Raw genomic sequence first — 23,128 nt, forward strand, 5'->3', positions numbered from 1 at the left:
TTTGAGGGAAATGGTGATATTGTGTATGTGGAAAACGTTTTAGATCTTTGAGTTCATCTCATACAAAATGGGAGCAAAACCAAAGTGTTGCGTTTATATTTTGTTGAGTGTATAATATTAATGATAGCGATAGCAACCAGTAGACAGTGTATAGGGGAGCAAGATGTAGATGCACGTATGGACAGAGCTTTCTCTCCGCCCTCTGTGTACATTTCGAAACAGAGCAATACCACAGGAATTCATAGGGGCGCTGTAGCCAAAACTGAAGAAAGATGCAACCTTAAAGTAAAAAGACACAAAGAAGACCATTAACAAATCTCTATTTCAGGTCAAACCTCTGATAATCAGATGACATTTATTCAACTTCCTTATAACTTACAAGCATGTTTAAGGCAGTCTGAGACAAAATCCTTTCAACTTCGCAAATCAAACACAAGGGCTTCATGCTGGTTCGCGGCAAAATGAACACATATGTCTCTGTCCACTCATCTTTGAAAACTTGGTTTTCTTGGTAAACTTTCTTATCTTTGCATACTTGGTAATCCTTACTGGTTTGGTGGCATAATGTACAGTGAAGTCTGTTTTTTTTATACCCAAACATGCAAGCCATTAGTTAACCTGATATACACCTGATAACAGACTCTTGAACTCACTCAAATGTCATACACACGCCAGCTGGAAATCTGGCCATGACAACCGTGTGAAACAAGGAAACAATTAAATTTACCATGAATGTCAGGCAACAATTGTTGTGGAAGCATAGTGTGCCAACGAACTGCACTATGCTATCCCATGATGCATCTGGAGCCTGGTAACCAAAGATGAACTTCCACGACAATTCAGAGATGATAACATGGTGTATGATGAACAATGGTAGCAGTGTCCAAGGGGCCATGGCATTGTACGAATACACGTCAGGAATCGTTCAAAAAAGTCTGCTGTTGCAGATTAGACATTTTTGCAGCATTTATGGGACTGCATATATATGCCATCTATTATCATCAGGGTCAAAGGACAGGTAACATGGCATAGTACATTTGAATTGTGTCCCAAGTACTTTCTCACTTGGTTCTAGTACATATGACAGTAACAGCTAGGTAGTATATATGAACCAGTGGTGGGCTGATAAATTTTAGTACTGATTCAGACCCGGCCACATCAGATTACACTTCTGTCCCTCTGTACACAGCTGCGCCGTGAGAGCGTCTCACCCCCACTTGTCTTGGCGATTAATTATACCGTCATCAGCCACAAAGAAATATAATAAAATAATGTTAAAATTAGTCCGTTTTTGTTTTTGTATCGAGTGGACTCACTCACTGTAACATCCAAAGTGAACCTGAACTACACTACCCACAGTGCTCCCTGCGTCGACCAGCCAATCACATTTTGCATTTAATGATGACATCATCAGCAAGTGACAGGCAGCCAGTCTGCTACAAACACACAACAGATGGGCTGAAATGTTTGATTTTAGGGTTTACAAATGTTTTTGACCGTTAAATTTTGCTCATTTTACCAACAAAAAATGTTATTGGACTGAAAGTTATCAGAACTAAATTTATTTGAACATAATTGGTCCAATGATGGTTTTAAAACTTATCTGAAAATCTGCTTGCAAAAACATTATCTTCAATAATTAGCTGTTATCGGATTAGCTGAACTGTGCCCACTACTGATACTAACCATTGTTAAAGTACTGTACATACTAGTATTTTGATGTAGGGATAGTCTTATTAAATATTTAATGGCTGCATAGTCCACTTCCGTCTACGCTACTACCTACCCTATTGTCTCTTTTGCGGTAGAAACATTATTATGTTTTTTTTTTGTTTTTTTACCATTGCCGTGTTGGATATTGTCGGAACCTTTCAAACAGTCTGCAGTGCCATGTAATGGATATTTTTGTCACATCTATGCTATTGAAAAGGAAGGAAGTATGTGGGCAGGGACGATTTCTCTGTTTGAAACATGCAGATAGGTTTACGGAGTCATTGGAGCACAATGAGCCATAAATACGTCCTATTTGGGCTGCTGTATCAACATGACCGCCTCCATGACGGGCTTCTGCTCCCAGGAAGATATGACGGACTCATTCTTAGCTTATAAGAACACACAGATTCTTTGTTGTAAGTCATAACACACTAATGAACAGATGGATATGCGTGCTAGATTTCATTAATGCGAATAACCATGGCCTAAATCCTACACACCGTAGCTTTAATTCAAACCTCCCGATTCCCTTTGCCTCTCCTCGTTCAGCCGTTTCTGGCAAATTTGCCAAAGGTTGTGTGTTTTCCCCCCTCAATATCTTCTAACACTTTCTGCTGTAGATTATGATCCCTCTGTTTACCGAGCGAGAACTCAACGAGAGGATTCTTGGCAACAGAGCACACAATAAGTCTCCAAATAAAATCGGTGCACACACGTACGCACAGTTATACACACACAGTGTTTGTCTGCATGTCAGATACTCATCTGCTCGCATCCCCAGTTGACTGACAACATCTCTGCAGCCCTTCCAGTGTGGTGACAGACGGACAACTGCAGGAACGACTTTACTTCCAACTTGTCATCTTTCCACTATCCCTCTGAGAAGATGGAAAATAATAGAAATAATTACCCCAAGAGCTATTAACATGATCATACTCAGTTTAATGGTCTTCATATTAGAAAACTAATAAAGTGTTTGACAGCGTAAGGTAATTTATCGAGCCCTCATATTAAATTAAAAAATTTGATAAACAAGCCGAGGTATGTACCATCCAAAATGCAGTGATGAGATAGATGGATGGAAAAGTCCATCCTCTCCAGTTTAGAAATCAGTCAATCAACAACTTTATTAATCCCACAAGGGGCAATTTCATTTCAGTAGTCCGTAAAAAAAACCCCCACAATAATATAACAACAATAAAACTAACAAAAACAAATAAATCAAATACCCAAAAACAATGAATGCTATTGTGTTATAAGCCTTCAAATTAAAAGGGGCATTTAATGGGGACAAATTCATTTAAAACTGGTGATATCTGATGCACCGCATCAATCTACAAACATGCTGATTAATTGTCAAATTCGAAACAACATGTAGTTTGTCTGCTGACTGAATACTGGACATGTCGTGTGCTCTGCCCCCTCCACTCCACTCAACCAACGAGCTAGTTGCCATGGAAAGAAACAAATATGAGGCAAAATATACAACAGAATGGGGAAGTAGAAGTGGAATTAAATAATACATATAACATTTGGCTGGGGTTGGTGCCACATTTTTTTTCCTCAACACTGCAGAGTAGTGACCCTATCTCATAACACTGCTCCCGAATATTTTGCAACCTGCTTTGAACATTGTTCTAGAGTAAATATCAAATGGAATACATAATGAGCTGTGCTACAGTAGATAGGAGCGCAATACGTCACCAAAGGATTTGAAACAAATGCTTCAAAACATTCCAGTTGGTTTGCTCTTTATGGTGTTGAAATATTAAAATACACTTAAATTAGCTCAGATTACAAAGCTTTTGAATTTTATATTTAAAGGTTACAATCAACACAGGGTCTGTATGTGCACTAGAGTGTGGTTCGAGACAGACACAGTAGTGACCAAACCCGATGCTGTTAATGTCGCTGTTATTTCCATTTTTTTTTAATCCTTGCAGACAGGAAGAAAGCTGTTAGATCCTGTATGTTGTTTAATTTCTTTTTTAATTAACAAAAATTTACATTTCTGTTATGTGAAGCAGACCTGTTGTCCCCAGCACACAGAGTGAATAAAATCTTTTAATCTGACCTGTTTGCATTCTTTCAACTGGATTCATCATCACAGCCTGATGACATCTGTTGTCCACATAAGATCTGGAAATACTTTAATTCCTTATTATGGAAATTGCTTGTTGTTTCTCAGCCCACTGTGGCTTTGTCCTGCCTCCAACAAGAAGAAAAAAAAATCATTTATTTTAAAAGCTAAAAGTTCTTTCTACAATTAGGTTATTAGTGTCACAGCACTCCATTTATTCACAATTAGCATTCACCAAAGCAATCCATCATTTCTTCAGCACTCTGACAAAATAAATCCCATTAATGATCCACCAAGACAAAAAAGTATGTTCAATTACACTGTTGACAACAACAAAAGCATGTCATTCATTATGAGCATCTGAGCTAAGAGTTGTAGGACAATGACATCATCATTTCAGAAGGGTTTCATAAATTCAGTGTCTTTGTGCTGACGTGACTGAATCTGACTTGAACCCAAATATCATTTTAAAATATTTGTCCAATGCTGACCTGACCTGTTGGATCCCATCGGGCCCAGGTCAGGTATCCATGCTCTAATGTGCACCACAGCATACGTTGCATGGACATCTGTAGGGCAGAACATTATAAAAAGACATGACGTATCTTAACCATGATAGCTCCCTCAATAACCTTGCCTTGTGAGCATTGTTGTAGGCAAGCCACATTAGCCAGCTATGCTAGCCTGTATTAAATTAACTGCAGTGGTGGGCTAAGTTCTGCTAATCTGCTAACCGCTAATTGTCAAAGATAAATTTTTCATTAGCGGATTAGCTTTTCAGATAACTTTGAAACCCATCAGCAGACCAATTAGCTTTGGATAAATTTAGTTCTGATCATTTTTAAACCTGTTTTTTGCAGGCATAGTGAATAAAGCTTAACAGTTAAAAACATTTGTGAAGTCTGAAATCAAAGATTTTAGTGCCTGCCTGTTACATGTTTTGTAGCAGACAGACAGCTATGAGTGGTACAGCTCTATGCTCTGCAGGCAGTGAAGAGCTGACTACCAGCCAGAAAGAAAGAGGAAGGCAAGGGGAAAAAAGATAATTTCTCTTCACACCATACAGACTCACCGGCATATCAATTAAATTTACGTGTGTCATTTTACAAAGTGAAAATATCAGCTATATGTTTTAGTTTTAAAGTAATGCACTAATTTTGAAGGTTTTAGCGTTTAGACACACATGCCGGCATGCATTATGGGGAAATTAGTTTCCTGACAAGTGGTTGGTTGGTAACACACAACTTATGGTGCGTTTACACATGAGCAAGACACGTTCCAAATGTCATTTTTCTGTCATTCGTGACACATTCCTGACATTCTTTACATGACTTAACACATCTGAATAGGTTTTTTAATAGTGCGTGTTGGTGCGTGATATTCTTTATATTCGTGGAGCATGTTTTTGCCTGTCAAAAAATCTTCCACGAATGTCACACACCACCCTCATTTCATCTCGTGTCCTGGAGATCGCAACTGAGCGTATTGATCCGTCTTGATGAGTATTGATCCTTAATAGAACGTGACCACGTTCGTAGTGGTTCCTATGATGGTTCTTGGAGCCCAAACTGTCACGCGTTATTATGAAGTGACACGGAAACTGTCAAGTTTTGACACGACTTGTAACGCGGCGTCACATTTCACTGCGCACCACGACGAATCAGTTTTCTGTTACGTGCCCACAATTAAACTCAGCTCCACAGCGTTCAGTTTGATGCAGGATGCTGAAGAGGAACAGTGACTCGAAGTCAGCCAAGTGTCGTTCCACAGTTGCTGCTGAAGCTCCTCAGGACGCTCCTGCAGGTGTTCCACCTGCAGTTGTAACCGATGAGCGGGGGAACGAATCTGAGCCAGAGGAGCGAGAGGAGACTCACGTGCAGCCAGACATCTCTGCACCTCCTCCAGTCCACCGGAGGAAGAACTGTGCGCACAATTAAACCACATTCAGTTTGATTGCTGACACCAAGTCGGCTAAAAGTCTCATTTCAGTGCTCCTCAGCGCGCTCCTGCAGGTGCTCCACCTGCTGCATGTGCCTGATGTTTGGGAAAAGGCACGAGACGAGAGCTGCATGAAGCCACACATCTGGCTCTGTCCTCCTCCTCCTCTCTGCACCACTCCATGGCACAGAGCCCAACTATGCATGCAGTCACAAAGTTCTTCTGAAAAACTGGAGCGATCTGAATTGTTATCAACAGTTGGATGAATATGGGTGGGTGTGTATGTGTGTGTGTGGAGACAATTCACCTCATTCACAACGTGACAGAACTTAACGATGCGCTGTTACGCGTAATGGTTCCTGATAATTCTCCAGCAACATGTGCCATTAATCGTAACGTGTGGTAACAGGTTGCAGCAGTTCCTGAGGACACCTGACGCCTCTGCCCTGAATCATCACATTCGTGATCAGCGGCCAACTTCGTGGCATTCGTGACTTGTCGTCGTTATGTGTAAACGCAGCTTTACTGAAACGTGTGGTGGGTTTTACAAATAAATCTGTATTTGTAAATATGTCGGGGGGTTTTTTCACTTGTAAAAAAAACAGAGGCAATTTGAAAACTGAAAATTCTGTTTAAGTGGATTCAGAACTTTTAGCGAATGTGTGGCAGCAAATGCTGTTCATACAGCCATGAACACTGCCAACTGCTGAAAGAAATTTTTTATTGGGTGGCACAATATTTTTGAAAATTAAAAGGCTAGCTGATATGAAATTATAGCAGTCATCAGAACTGAACTTTGATTGCATCAGAATAATCAAACACGAATCTTATATCAGTCTGCATTCCATCTCGCTTATTTCATAAACTCTGTGGTGAACTAGGAGCCACTGATTCATCAGTAATTTATGTCTATGTTTTAGAAGCATATTTACACTTTTCTTCCCTTCAGATGCACACCAAGTGACTTCCCACTTCTTATCAGACAATCATGTGGTACTTTCCACTTGAATACATGTGTTTAGCCTGTAATTTTGTCTGTTTGCATCTTTCTAACAGGGATTATACAGGCTCATAGCCAGTGAGTCGGAAGCACCTCCACTTGAGTAAAGGTCCACCTTTGAAGACATATTTTAAACAACTGTTTAACCATAATAATAAGGATGATAATGATGACCATGAATGTATTTTGAACTAAAACACAGTCACCAGTCTTTCATCAGTTTCCTTCAATCAGTATTACTCTCTGTTCCAGCTTTACTACAACAAAGCTGCACTAACTGTAAGTGATATGAGCCATATAATCAGAATCAGAATCGAATTTATTGCCAAGTAAGTTCTCACATACAAGGAATTTGAGCTGGTGTCATTGGTGCATAAACAACAATAAAAGAAAAGGAAAAAGAAAAAAAAACTTCTGTAAAAGTAATTGGTGCATAAACAGCAATAAAAGCAAAGGAAAAAAATACTTCTGTAAGAAGTAAAGGAGTCAAATAAAAAAATGGGCAAAACTATGTTTACTCTCAAATAAATATAGTGGAATGGGGCTGTGCAGGCATGCAGATGTACAGTACCTTTCAGTCTGTACTTTGTGGGGAGGGGGAGCAGGGTAAGTAGGGGTGTCTGGCATTATTTATAAGTCTAGCTGTGGACAGAAAGAGAAAAATAAGAAAAATATACCATTATATACAAATATAAGATATATAGAAATATAAGAAAAATAGACTATTTTTAAAACATTCTATTTGTTTCCATTGTTAATTTTAATAAAATAATAGAATAAATGAACAAATAAAAAACAGAGAGTAGCTTGAACTGAAGGAATTTTTTTCTTAGTTGACTTGTGCTTGCTAGTGTGTGCTATTAAAGTGTGTTATCTTGGAACATACAAGTATCAGATTGGGACTCAGTGTCTGCAAACATCTCAATATTAAATAATTTGGATCGGCATCACAAACTTAACTCCCTATGTGAAATGGGTGTTGAAATGTTTAGCATGTCACCCACTCCCTCCACAAATCTTACACTATGAATACGGATGTTTATCTAAAACCATATCCATCAGAATGTGTTGTCGACATTCACGGATAAAGTTTGAAATCTCCAAGTGAACAGCTTGTACTCAGCTTGTGACTGTATTCCCACCGAGTGTCACAAACGTGTTCTTTTGACATCGGTCTTGGCGACAAACACATTTCGGTTCGCTGACATCACTAAGTTGTCATAGTGCATTTGTTCAGGGCTTCCTCAGCTTAATCGCAGGGAGATACGTCTGTCCCCGTGAGTACAACCTCCTGTCTTTTTAAGCCTTATAAATGTTTCATTAGGCTGTTGTGTCACGTTCGTGTTGCTCCATTCAGCCGTCTTTCACAGAATCAAGGGTGATGATTTCATCATTTTACCAGCCTTGTTTTTGGATAAATGCTTCAAAAGAGCATGCAATGAAGGATGTAAAAGACATGAAAGACGTATGCACAGAGTGGAAATACAGGCTGCAGAATGTGCAGGAATTTAAAGAAAGTTTTTGGGAAGATTTCAAATCAGGTGGAAAATGTGAAGAGACCAGGGTGAGGGAGGGAGAAAGAGAGATGCATGGGTAATGAAGTGCTGTAGCCTCTTGCCTGTGACGCTTGCAGGCTTTTGTCTGAGCTCACTCCAAGCTGCCAGCCCCTGTGTTTTCTGCCCTGTACTGAAATGACAGCAGGCATCAACCTCAGACACACACATACACCATTACTCTCCTATTGTCATGGCAGAGGCTCAAATGGAACTTCCCATTTGAGTTCAGACAGACGCGCACTGTGTTTCATAAGCGCACACGCACGCAGATTGACAGCTCGTCCCCAGGCCACTGCTGCCACGCATGATTGATGGCAATGTTCCGTGGAAAATGCATGAGGCAGGGCGAGACAGATTCAGTAATGGGAGCAGCAGAGTTTAGGTACAGAAGGACTTCATCGAGATGAGGAGGAAAAGAAGTGAATGCAGTGGAGGAGTGCGGCGTTACACAGCTGTCAGTCATCCAGATGGAAAGAGAGAAGGATCGATGTACTGACGGTGTCTTTAATTAACCTTAAAACTCACTGAATACACGTCCTGAGGTCATGTGGTTGCAGTACAATCCTGCAGACTGGCCCCGAGCTTGCGTGTGTGCAGTCTGCAGACAGCACTGTTTGCACGTTGTACACATGCTGTTACATCAGCTCACACAATCACAGCGCTTTTACTTGTGCACAACACTCACAGTTCTGCAGACAGATGACAAACTGGAAGTAACCTTTCAAAGTCACTGACCAGCATGTAGTACATGTAGTACATGCAGTTTGTGTGGCTAAATCAACACCAGAGACAAAGACGCACCAAATGCTCTTGGATCAGGGTTTGCTGAAAGTTAAAGAATCAAGTTAATAATAATAATAATAATAATAATATCAATAATAGTAATATATTATTACTATTATTGATATTATTATTATTATCATCAGTATCATCATCCTCATTATTATTATTAACACAATAATAGTCAAAATACAAAAAAATTATCTCTGTTGTGTTGTGACAACTGCTTAATTTGAGATAATAATAAATAATAATAATAATTATTATTATTATTATTATTATTGAGCAGGGGTGGTGGCCAAGTGGTTAATGCGCTTGGTTTCAGTTCGGAAGGTTCTAGGTTCAAATCCCACCCCTGCCACATTTCTCCATGTAATGTGGAGTTGTGTCAGGAAGGGCATCCGGCGTAAAACTTGTGCCAAATCAACATGCAGATCCACCTTGGATTTGCTGTGGCGACCCCGAGTGCAAACAAGGGAGCAGCTGAAGGGGCTTACTATTATTATTATTATTATTATTATTAAAGACTTGAATGAGACACATCTGACATTTTGAGTTTGAAGCAGAAATATTTGCACTGCACGATAAAATATTTTTTTAAACATTCAAGCATCTGTGTTGTGTTCATCTTTGACAACTGCATCATTTCAAATAAAATATAATTACATATATACATATATATATAGAGAGAGAGAGAGAGAGAGAGAGAGAGAGAGAGAGAGAAGAGAGAGAGAGAGAGAGAGAGAGAGAGAGAGAGAGAGAGAGAGAGAGAGAGAGAGAGAGAGAGAGAGCGCTACACACACAGAAGTAATCTGTTAATGTTAAGCAACATTTGAAGAAATTACAGCCAGTTATATTTAATATATCAGCCTTGGGCCAGTTTTCTGATAGTTTTTGTCAGTTTGTCTGGTGACAATGTGGTCCATTCCAAAATTTGAAATATGTATTGCAAGTTATCATAACATTAGATTAGATTAGACTCCATCAGGGAAATTGACGTTCCAGCAGCATTGTATAGCAGCACACAGGGGAAGAAGCACAGAGTATCAAAAGTGAAAGTAAAAAAAAAGCAGTTTGCAAATGTAACTATAAATACAAATAAAGATAAATAATTCAAATGCAAGAACAGATTAATAATGGCACAGTGGAATTTTAGAATTTGGAAAAATGCATTTTGATGTATTTTTGAGGTCTAAGGAAGGTGCTTTTCTGACACCTATGTCGTTCTTTAACAGTACTTTTCTTAAACAGTTTTTTTTTTTTTTTTTTTCCAAAGGTGAGTAAAGGACTCAGACGCTTGACGGAGAATAATGTCTGAGCATCAATAAGGCTGAAAAAATGTTAACATCATGCCCTTTAATGTAGGTCACCAAGTGTCTTGAAAACAGATCTATAAAGTATGTATGTACCTGCAAATAGTACATATATATTAAGTTAGTGTGTGTTTAAGAAAATATTTTGTATCCTCAAGAAATAGCATGTTTATTTTCCCGTTGAATTAACTCCCAATTTCCCTACTCTCTGCAACAAAATTTGTTATATATATTACAAATTGTTAAAAACTGAAGTCAGTTACTTTTATTTCCGCTTTTAAAATACCATTCTCTGCCATGTTAACACACACACACACACACACATGCAAGTGAGGTCTAAAAAAAAATAAAAAATCAGTGATTAAGAACAAGAAAAATGTTTGAAGTGGAAGTGAGGAAAAATGGTTGATTCCTTTTTACCCAGCTTTTGACTGAGTTGTTTTGTGACACACATAGTGTAGTTTGAAATTAAAGGGACTAGACAGACTAGACAGTATCTTGATTAAAAAGCAGTGATAAAACCTTTCCAAATCGTGTTGTTTTCTTCTCTTTCCATCATCTCATTGCATGCATTCTTTATTTCTTTCTGCAATGGGGTCAGTGTGAATAATGAAGCCTTTATCCAGTAAAATGTTGACAAAAAAAAGAGTGTGCATTCAGTGGTCTTCCTGCTACCATTGACGTAAACTACTGATATGAATCATGCGTGACACTGAAATAATGTTTCTTCCTGCCAAGTTGGGCAACGAGAACCTACTGTGACCAGTCCCACCGGGTAGACCGGACAATTTGTGCTAAATTTACACAACCGTTGTGTTGCTCAGCTTGTTTGATGTGTGTGAAAAAAATGAGAGTTTTGATCCAAGTTGGACCAAACTTGGTGGAATAAATGAGTCAGCCACGGACAAACAGATTTAATGTTGAGGAAAAATTGATTGGCCACAGGTCAAGATCAATATTTGACGTAATGCTTATATATAGTGCATGTTTAAAATGGCTATTTTGAAAAATTTGCTCAGCATTGATGCTTACGAATATGGCCTTTCTATTTGGAACATGGCCTTTGACTTTGGGTAATTTTAAGAGGTTAAAGTCCTGACTTTACCTTTTGGTCAAATTCCAAACCCATACAGAACCTTATATTATGACAGACATCACCAACTGTGCTCATGGACAGTGGTGGTCACAGCTACCTGGAAAGTTAGCTTTGAGAACCATTAAAGTTCATTTTTATAACGCTAAACTGATAAACCGCTAAAAAAAAATTGAGCAGATGTTACAGCTAACCGCTAACTTCGTGTATTGACTCTGTCACTGTCAACTACTGATAAGCCAGTTTCAAGTTTAAGCACCGCAGGGGCTGCTGGGTAAATTCAAAGGCAAACACAAAACAAATGCATGAAAAATAAATAAATAAAAAATAAAACCCCAAACACTGTCATCATCTTTATCAAAAGCAGTAAATTTCAGTATTAGAAGTCACAGTTTATCTCTATATTATGTATTTATTAACATTAATGGAGCTACAGCTCACCTGTATTTTATTCACAAACACAAAACAAATGCACAAAAATAAATAAATAAATAAAAAATACTGACTTTTGAGCTGATTACATACCATTTTTGTCCACAGTGTAACTTCTTATCTTCTTACCAGCACTCGTGTGCTTTGACCTGTGAACCGGAAGTGTTCCCTTAGCAAAAAGTAGTATACTTAAAGTTCATTTTATTAAGTATGCTTCAGTAAAAGTATAGCAAGTATACTACAGACCATGTACTGTTAGTATACTAGAAAGTACACAAATTTAATATTTTTATGGACTAAATTGGAACATTTCAAATTTATAAAAGTATATTTTAAAGTTCGTTTTAAATTTGCAAAAGTACACTTTAAAGTATACAAGTACACTCATCTATATACTATCAATGTACTTGGTATATCCCTCTTGTATGCTTAAAGTATACCACACGTACACTTATCAATGTACTTGATATATCCCTCTCCTATGCTTAAAGTATACAACAAGTGCACTTATCGATATACTGCCATTATACTAGTTGTATACTTTGAATCCCTATTTTTAGTTTATTATCGTATACTTAAAGTATACTTTTATACACACTGGTTATTTCACTATTTTACTTTTTATACTTTAATTTTGCTTGGCATATTACTTGTAACTTACTATTTATATACTGAAAATATACTCCTTAAAGTATTCTTAACGTTTACTCATACTGTATGTACACAAGAGTGTGATGCATTTAAAAAATCACAAGACAGAATGCTGAAAACAAGTTTGATATATTTTCAAACATTTCAAAAACAAAGACCTATGAAATCAAGTCCTTCCTTTGTGGAGAAAATTAAACCAAAAAGTGCATGTAAAATGTAAACATAATAGAATAGAATAGAATAGAATAGAATAATTCTTTATTGTCCACCGATGTGGAAAATTGTCTTCGGCTCACCAGCACAAAAAAGACAAAAAAAACAGTCATAAAACAGTCATACAAACACACGAATAAAACAAAAATAAGATACATAAAATACATGGAAGTAAAGGAAGAAGTACAATAATGGTCTCTCCAAGATCAAGTCCTTATTTGTAAAAATGTAAACATAGCGTCTTCAACTGAGAACTAAAGTACTTCCTTGTCAAAAAAAAGGTAAAAGAAAAGTGCGAACCTTTGGAACCAAAAATAAATAACTACATAGAAAAAAAAAAATCTGTACTTTTATGACTTCTTTTCAGTTACTTGAGTCAGTGGCTTGACTTAGTATATCTTGCTCCAAGTGCATAATAAGTGTTTGTACTTTGTGGCAGAAAGTTTTAGTATTAAGGTATAAGTGTAAGTCTTAGTATTAATGTACTTAGACTTAGACTTTTGTTTATACTTTTCAGTATAAGCCAAGTACACTTCACTATACTATTCTTAAGTATAAAAAATATAGTTTATAAAAAGTCACCTTCAAGTGTACTTCCTCAATTTTAGTAAAAATAAGTATACTCATAGTACACTTGAATAAACTTCTTTTTGCTAAGTGTTAGCTAGCTCTCTGTGTTCATAAACAGGAACTAACATGTATGATTTTTGGGTTTACAAATGTTTTTGACCATTACATTTACTGACTTTACCAGCAAAAAAAAAAAAATCATGTTAGAGGATTGAAAGTTAGTAGAACTAAATTTAGCAGAAGCCAACTGGTCCGCTGATGGTTTTCAAAGTTAGCTGAAAAACTAATCTACTAACAAAATGTTAGCTTTGTTCATTAGCGCATTAATGGAACTGTGTTCACCACTGCTGATGGAGATCATCTGTCAACTCTCATGTTGCTTAGCTCTTGATTGGCCTAGCACACCAGACTTAGTCAATTAGCAGTGAGTGGACCTGGGAGATCTACAAAACATATGCAGGTCTGGTGATCTCCAGGTGCAGGGTTGGTGAATCCTGTATTATGGTATTACTGAATCACAAAGAATTAATTGACAGGATGCTCTGAGTGCCCCTTCGAGTTCATTTAATGTTGCTCATCCATCACAGAGGTTTATCAGAGGCTTACATTGACGAGGAAACAACACTGACACCGGGATGTCATCAGAAACCTCAGCTCCTCCCTGACAAACCTGATTAGAATAAATGAATGTCTTGAAACATGATTGTGTTTGTCAGTAATAGTTGAGTAGAATACAAGTTTCATATCCAAGCAAACTATTAATGTGAATTTCAACTCTCTCCTCTTTTTCTTATCTCTTCAGACTACCGCTCTCCAATGATTCCTCCTAACCGTGGAGGCATAGGAGTAGGAGGAGGAGGTTCATCCTCTTCATCTACCAGCCGCACCACCACCACCACCCGTTCTCCTCCCTTCTACACCACCCCACGGCCACTCCTCACCACCTCCCCTGGCCAACGTTATCATACCACCACCACGGTCCGCCTGCCCATCCTGATTCCAGCTGGTGGCTCATCGTCTGACACTAACCAAATTCCTGACTCGAACCAGAAAGTTGGGGGACGCTCCCCACCAGTGCAAATCCGCCCTGCAGCCCCACAGCCTCCAGCGCTGCCCCCTCAGGACTTCTGCCTTCCGAGGTTGACCGCCGATATATCGTGGCCCCGGACCCAGCAAGGCCAGACAGCCAAGCAGCCCTGCCCTGTGGGAACACTAGGTATGAAGCTACAAGGGAGATGATTCCATTTTTTGGAAAATAAATTTCAGTTGGATCCAACATAATCTTAGCATCCCTCAGCAGGGTCCATTTCATTTGGGTGTTTTTAGTGACTGTTCAGCAATAGCAAAGACAAATTTGTGCATTTTGAGGTCTAGCCTCAGCAGTTGTTGAGATACAGTTAGCGGCCATTTCATTGAGATGATTGTTGACTGCTGTTATTTCCAGACATTTTTTGCGGGGGGGGGGGGTTACACATAAAAAACAAACATAACAAATGTGCACAGGTAGGGCAGGTGTGGTTATTAGCGTAAGTTAATAGTTGCAAATGGTAATAATGTTCATGGAGCAGTGTGGCAATTCCACTTATTTGTAGCATGGCTCAGTAAACAATTATAAGCAAAAGTGGTTAGATTTTCCTTGAAAAAAAGGTTCCGTCAAGAAACAGTTCACTTTTAAACCTTCCAGTTTTGGTTGCAGTGCTGATGGAGACAAGTTTTGTTTGTTTTTTCCCCTTTCCTTTAATGTTAGTGACAATAACATCCGGTACCCTTGTCGATGGGTAAAGCATTTGTGGCTCATTTTGTCGTTGGCGCGTATGATTAGATTGATGGCGTCAAGGCATCCAGAGCTCACCTCTGCATGATAGGCCGGATGATGAGCAGGAACTAGAAAGACATGCTTGAGACGAGGCCTTCTTGAGGTTTTTTGTTGGTGTTGCTGCGAAGGTCCTGGGGAGGTTGGCTGGTTTCTCCATTCCGGTACCCTGCCAGATGTTTTCCCCACTCTCTCTGCCCCACCCCCCCAACCTTTCTGCTGGTCGTTTGTCTTTAATGGATTTTATGGCCCATTGTTCCAAACCACATGGTCTGTATTTCTGATGGTGGTGGCAGTTTAGAACATTTAGGAAGGATGAGATCTTTGCATTGTTCTATTCTATAGGCTGTGGGCCCAACACAAACAAAGCAAAATCAGCTCTCTAGCCTGAGTGGTTCTTGCAAGGGGCCGTTTCATCAGGATGAAAGGTCAATACTGGTATTTTCAGCAACTGCTTTTAATTGCAACAAATAGAAACTTGTGGTGTTTAAATCATTTAAGACCAAAAGTTACACTGAAGCCTCACTGGTTGTTGAGATCTGAGTTGTGATCTTGGTGGTCATATGTGAGACACGCCCACATGTACTGCTGTCAAGCGTTCAGTCACATCATACCTGCCCTCCTTCACTGTTGATGGGGGGTGTGGCCTATGGAGCTAAATCCAGGCCAAACGTTTTGTAATCTGAAAAATAAAAGATTGAAAAAATAAATTTTGAACCTGAAAATTCAATGTTTGTTCTTGAAATTTCTAATCATTTAAAAAGTATTATTAAAATAAAAAATGTGTAATTAATATATATATATATATATATATATATATTTTTTTTTTTTTTTTTTTTTTTAAGTATAAATATACTTTTAATTCAGCTCTGTAGTCATAGTGCACTTGCATTATGTATCCTCTGCACTTATCTTACTGACTTTGGACTAACATGGATGTAGCATCCTATTTAATCAAAAGTGTGTGCACTTGTACTTTGTATTGACATGAAATCGCGTAGGTCATTGTGCATAGATACACATAAAACATACAGTTTGTGCAAAGGTGAGAATTTGATTCAGTATTATTCCCCTGCTGCAGCTCTAAATTTGTGCTGTTGGCCTTGTTGCTGCTCTCAGAAAGTCGGTCATAAATTCTTGATTTATCCTAAAAAAAAAAAAAAAAATACACAGTATAAAGTCATGCACTTGCAAAAATGCTTGCTGTGAGTTACCAGTTGGAAGTTGCACATTTCTTCAGCCCACTTTTATCAGTGAGTTCTCATGACACATGTGATTTGTCCGCACAGGCACACGCTGCAAAAACAGAAACTGCCAGATGAACCCCGGGCACCTCAACAGTGTATGTGTCTCCTGGTGAATGTCAGTGCTGTCTTAGCCTGTTTGTTTACTTGTCTTGCAGGCGTGGCCACGTACATGTGCATGGCCCATTTGGGTGTCTGGGATCCCCAAGGCCCTGACCTCAGCAACTGCACGTCGCCCTGGGTCAACCACATCATGCAGAAAGTAAGTCTGAATGTTGCTGCTGCTGGCCATTGCGGATTCTGTTGAGCTTTATTTTAAGGGCATGTGAAGTGAATATCATCCAGAAGCGGTTTCCAATGCGTGAAGATGCATTAACCGCAGGGCCAAACAATTCAGCCAAGGCACATCTTCACTTGTTAACCTTAGTCTGAGAGTTGAGAAATCTTCTATAGCTGTTAAGGGATTGCACATTTACAAATAGGTCATTATTTCACAATGTTCTAACACTGCAGTAGGCTAATTGTCATTATACTCTTGCACAAAAACCATTGTTTGTGCAGAGTTGGACTCTTAAAGGCACTTACGTTCCAGAAATTGCTGTTTTAGTTCTTTTTAGTGCCTAGACTATCAATTTATGGCTTTGTATGTGATCTCACATGAGCCAAAAGGATTTATGTTTTGTTTTTTAGTTTAGTTTTTTTTTTTAAAGGTGTCATGGGAAAATATGATCTCTGTGAAATTACCTTTACTGCAGAGGCACTGAAGTAGGAATAATTTCTGTAAAATAAACAGTGTTATGAAAGAATGTTTACCCAGTATGCAAAACATATATTGAATACCAACTGAGCCTATGGGAAAAGAATTCCAAACGTTTACCAAACCACATAGTCCATGGGCCAAGCAGGTTTTTGGTACCACTTAAGGGGATGAAGCGACACTTAGAATCCAGCCTCAGTGTACCATGGGCTACACAAACATGTATGATGGGTAGTTATAGCAAGGTAGGGGTCAATGAAGAATTCCACAGAGGTCAAAATGTAAAATTCCTCCATTCATATTGTGAAATGTACCACACTATTTGTCTGATCATAACAATTACAAAAAGGTATAGTTTGGACTATTTATGACTGAATGCTATAGAGTTATGGGGTATAAACAGCAAAACCTGTGACAAAGGTCAGTTTCAGTTTGTACAGGGCTCAAAACTGTTCCAATTTTGGTAAGAAGAGATGCAAATTATTGGTTGAGATAATAAGGTTTAAAAGAAACAGTATGCACCCTCTGTGAAGCTTAGTTTTCACGTTACACTGTAACATATGTCACGTCATAGAATCCAATGGACGTGACTTATTTGATTTTTACTTTGGAGACCAAACATTCAACACGGTCAGAACTATTGCATTTATTAATCCTTTAATTTCAACTAATTATTTGCATAATCTTTTACTGAAATTGGAGCAACTTTAATTTTTTGATCCCTGTACAAACTGAAGCTGACCTTTGTCACAATTTTTGCTGTTTTTGAATGAATGAATGAATGAATGAATGAATGAATGAATGAATGAATGAATGAATGAATGAATGGTTTTATTCAGCACGCACAAACATACATCACAAAAAAATCTCTCATTTACAAAACAAAACAAGAGAAAAAAAAGAAAGTAAAGCAAAACTTCTAAACAATTACCCATTTTAGTGCAGCCAAACGGGTGTGGGTTGAAGCAGAAGCTTATAAACGATCACCCCTTACACCAGTTACTATATACACATGAAAATACACTCAGAACAACAAATACCAATCAGTGAAATAAAATGTTTGAACACAGTGAGACAAACAGTAATACAACGGACAAATAAACAGAAAAGTAGCCACAAAGTCAGTTTGCTTAATTTTTCATACTATAATAAGTAATTATATTGATTTTATATAATCTTTTAAAGCAAGCCAGTGTACCAGATAACTTAATACAATCAGAACATTTACTCCAGATTTTAACACCTTTCACAGGCACGCAATGACTTTTAACAGTAGTTCAAATCTTTCTTCTATCAAATACCATTATTCCTCACAAATAATAACAGGACTCCCTCACTTTAAACAGCTCCTGGACATGTTGAGATAACAGTCCATTTTTAACTTTATACATGATCTGTATTGTAAAATGATCAACCAAGTCTCAGAATTTCAAAATGTGAAGACAAGCAAACAGTGGTTGTCAAACGTTGGTTCACAGTGTGGTTTTTTTGCTTATCATTCTTATAGTTTTCTTTTGTTACAGAAATATTGGATTTGTTTTTGCTATATATGTGTTTCCCCAAATTTCGATGTAATAAGTCCTGTATGGGACAAGTAATGAATGATACAATGTAACCAACGAATGCTGGGAGAGGAAGTATTGTGTTTTATACAAAATAGCAATAACTTTTGCTATTTTAGATTTAACATATTTTATATGAGTTTTCCAGCATAATTTATCATCAATAAAAAAACTCCAAGAAATTTGGTTTCAGATACAATTTCAATTTCTGCATCATTCAATAGTAAGTTTCTAGTTAAATTCCTGGGCTTATTTCTGAATATAATACACTTTGTTTAACCAAGATGAAGCAATAATTTATTTGAGTCAAACCAATATTTAACATTTTGCAATTCTCTCTCCATCATGTCCAAGAATTTGTCCCAAATGATTCCCACTACCGAACAGAGTCGTATCATCAGCAAACAAAATACAACTCAGACTTAGAAACCAAACCTATATCATTAATATACAACAAAAAACAATAAAGGCCCAAGGACTGACCCCCTGTGTTCCCTCCAAATTGAACACACTGCTACCTATTGCGTAAATAACTAGCTATCCAATTAAAGGCCAATCCTCTAATACCATACATCTGTAATTTGTCCAATAATAAAGTGTGATCAATGGTATCAAATGCTTTCTGCAAATCAAAGAAAACCCCTACAATGTATTCCTTCATCTCTATTGCATTTGTGACCTGTTCAACAAAATCAATTAAAGCCAATGAAGTAGTACAATTTTTTTCTAAAACCATACTGCTGTTCGCTGAGTATATGATGTTTAGTTATAAAATCATTCAACCTCTTTACAAATAATTTTTCCAGAATTTTTGAAAACTGTGGTAACAGTGAGATTGACCTGTAGTTTGAAAAGACATGTTTGTCACCAGATCTCTATTAATCTTGATCTATCTGTACTTATCTCTGTGTATCTCTATTTATTTCTATCTCTCTCTATCCATCTCTATTTATCCCTATCTCTATATTTATCTCTGTCTCTGTCTATCTCTATCTATAATTATCTCTATCTCTAATTATCCTTATTTATCTCTATCTCTCTATCTGTCTTTATTTATCTCTACCTTTATCTCTATCTCTCTGTTTTTTTCTATGTCTATTTCTCTCCATCTACCTCTATTTCTCTCTATATCTCTATTTCTCTCTATATCTCTATTTCTCTCTATATCTCTATTTCTCTCTATCTCTATTTATCTATGTATCTCTATTTACCTTTACTATCTCAATCTCTATTTATCTCTATCTATATCTGTCTCTTTGTCTCTATCTCCATTTATCTCTATTTATCTCTTTCTTTATCTATCACTATCCATCTCTATTTATCTCTAAATCTATCTCTATTCATCTCTATCCATCTCTATATTTCTATTATCTTTATCTTTATTTATCTCAATCTTTATCTCTATCTCTATTTATCTCTATCAATCTCTATCATTCTCTATCACTATCTTTCTCTTTCTTGATTTATCTCTATCTCTATTTATCTCTATCTCTCTATCCCCATTGAACTCTATCTCTATTTATCGCTATCTATCTATATCCATATTTATCTCTAGTTATCTCTATCTCTATCTATCTCTTTCTCTATTTATCTCTTTTTATCCCTATCTCTATATTTATCCCTATCTCTATCTGAATCTATCTATAATTATTTCTATCTATATCTCTCTATCTTTATTTCTATCTCTATTTATCTCTGTCTCTATCTATCTGTATTTATCTCTATCGCTATCTATCTCTATTCATCTTTATTTATCTCTACCTTTATCTAAATCTCTATTTAACTCTGTCTCTATTATCCCTATCTCTATTGATCTCTTTCTATCTCTATTTATCTTTATTTATCTCTACCTTTATCTATATCTGTATTTGTCTCTATCAATCTCTATCTATCTCTATCTCCATTTATATCTCTATTTATCTCCATTTCTATCTATCTCTATTTATCTCTATCACAATCTATCTCTGTCTCTGTTTATCTCTGTCCATCTCTAACTAGCTCTATTTAATCTCTATATCTATTTATCTTTATATCTCTATCTCTATCAATCTTTATTTATCCATATCTCTATGTATTTCTATCTCTATTTATCTCTATCTCTGTGTATCGCTATCTATATATATTTCTATTTAGCTTTATTTATCTCTATCCATCTCTATCTCCATCTATCTCTATCTCAATTTATCACTATCGATCCCTGTCCATTTCTATCTCTATTTTTCTATCTATCTCTCTATCTCTATCTCATCTATCTCTATTTATCACTATCGATCCCTATCCATTTCTATCTCTATCTCTATATATCTCTATTTCTCGATTTAATTCTGACCATCACTATTTATCTCAATCTGTATTTATCTCTATCTCTCTTTATCTTTATTCCTAATTATTTCTATTTATCTCTATCCTTATTTATCTTTATCTCTATCATCCCTATCTCTAATCATTTCTATCTCTTTTTATCTATCTCACTAAATCTCTGTTTATATCTATCTCTATCTCTTTATCTCTCTATCTCTATGTATCTCTATCTCTATTTATCTATATCTCTATTTCTCTTTTTTCTTTATCTCTATCTCTATTCATTTCCATCTCTCTATCTATATATATATATATATATATATCTATTTATCTATATCTCCCTCTATCTCTATGTGTCTCTATTTATCTCTGTCTCTATATCTCTATATATCTCTATCTCTATTTATCTCTGTATCTCTATTTACCTGTATTTATCTCTATCTCTGTTTATCTCTATCTATCTCTATTTTTCTCTGTATCTCTATTTACCTGTATTTATCTCTATCTCTGTTTATCTCTATCTATCTCTATTTTTCTCTATCTCTCTTTATCTCTATCTATCTCTATTTTTCTCTATCTCTATTTATCTCTATCTCCATTTAACTCTATTTATCTCTGTCTTTATCTAGCTCTATATCTATCTCTATTTATCTCTATTTCTATATATATCTATTTATCTATATCACTATCTATCTCTATCTCTGTCTGTTTATCTCTGTCCATCTCTAACTAACTTTATTTAATCCTTATCTCTATATCTATCCCTATTCATCTTTATCTATCCCTATCTCTCTTTATCCATATCTCTATTTATCTCTATCTCTATCATCCATATCTGTATTTATCTGTATCTCTATTCATCTCTATCTATATTTATTTCTATTTAGCTTTATTTATCCCTATCTCTGTTTATCTCTATCTCTATTTATCTCCATCTCCATCTATCTCTATTTATCACTATCGATCCCTATCCATTTTTTCTCTATCTCTATCTTTATTTATCTCTATTTTTATTTATCTATCTATCTCTCTATCTCTCTCTCTATCTCTATATATCTCTATATATCTCTAGTTATCTCTGTCCATCTCTATTTATCTCTATATCTCTATTTACCTTTAATTATCTCTATCTCTATTTATCTCTATCTATATTTTTCTCTATCTATGTCTCTATTTGTCTCTTTCTCTATTTATCTCTGTCTTAATCTATCTCTATATCTATATCTATCTCTATATCTATATTATCTCTATCTTTATTTGTCTCTATCTCTATCTATCTATATCTTTATCTCGATCGTTATCTCTATCGCTATTTATCTCTATCAATCTCTATCACTATCTCTCTCTGTCTTGATTGATCTCTATCTCTATTTATCTCTATCTCTGTCTGTCTCTATTTATGGGTGATTCTTTAACTATGGGCACTATTTGCCTTGTAAATGTAATTTCCACCACACCATTGCCTTGCAATATAAAGCGCCTTGGGGAAACTGTTTGTTGTGATTTGGCGCTATATACATGTGCTCTGATGTCACTGTTTATCTCCATAGAAATTACCCAAACAATCTTTCATACAAACTGTTTAAAGGGACATTACAGTGTTGTGTTGGAAATTACGGCAATAGTGTGGGACAACTACATTTTGTTTAAAAAAAAATCACAACAGTTGTATGACATTGAATACCCCAATTATGTTTTGATTATTTTACTGATATTTTATTCAGAGATATTTTAAAACATTAGAAAAAACGTTTTTTTACCATTCATTTTTATCATTGAAGATCAAAGGTCTGTGTGTGGGACAAGCACAAAACGGCAATATTTGCATATAATGATGCTGAAAAAAGGTGAAAAAGTCATCATAGACTACTAGAACAAATTTCTTAAAACTCTTTCATTGTAAAGATAACTATAAAAGTGTGAAATTTCCCCTTTTTTCTGTTTTTCATACAATATGATCAAAGGACATAAGTGCCCGTAGCCTAAGAATCACCCTTATCTCTCTCTCTCTCTGTTTCTCTCTCTCTCTCTCTCTGTTTCTCTCTCTCTCTCTCTCTCTGCTCTCTCTCTCTCTCTCTGTTCTCTCGCTCTCTCTCTCTCTCTGTTCTCTCT

The 23,128-nt window shown here is 36.5% G+C and overlaps 1 protein-coding gene across 1 annotated transcript in view; it reads left to right on the forward strand.

Annotated features, from left to right (window-relative positions):
- adgrl3.1 (adhesion G protein-coupled receptor L3.1) overlaps positions 1-23,128 on the forward strand; it is a 479,593-nt gene that overhangs the window by 307,774 nt on the left and 148,691 nt on the right. Inside the window, exons 9-10 of the mRNA XM_034187839.1 lie at positions 14,178-14,555; positions 16,555-16,658. Of these exons, the coding sequence (XP_034043730.1) occupies positions 14,178-14,555; positions 16,555-16,658 (482 nt within the window). The remainder of the gene's footprint in view (positions 1-14,177; positions 14,556-16,554; positions 16,659-23,128) is intronic.

The sequence above is a fragment of the Thalassophryne amazonica genome, chromosome 15, assembly GCF_902500255.1.
Source record: "Thalassophryne amazonica chromosome 15, fThaAma1.1, whole genome shotgun sequence".
NCBI classification, from domain to species: domain Eukaryota; kingdom Metazoa; phylum Chordata; class Actinopteri; order Batrachoidiformes; family Batrachoididae; genus Thalassophryne; species Thalassophryne amazonica.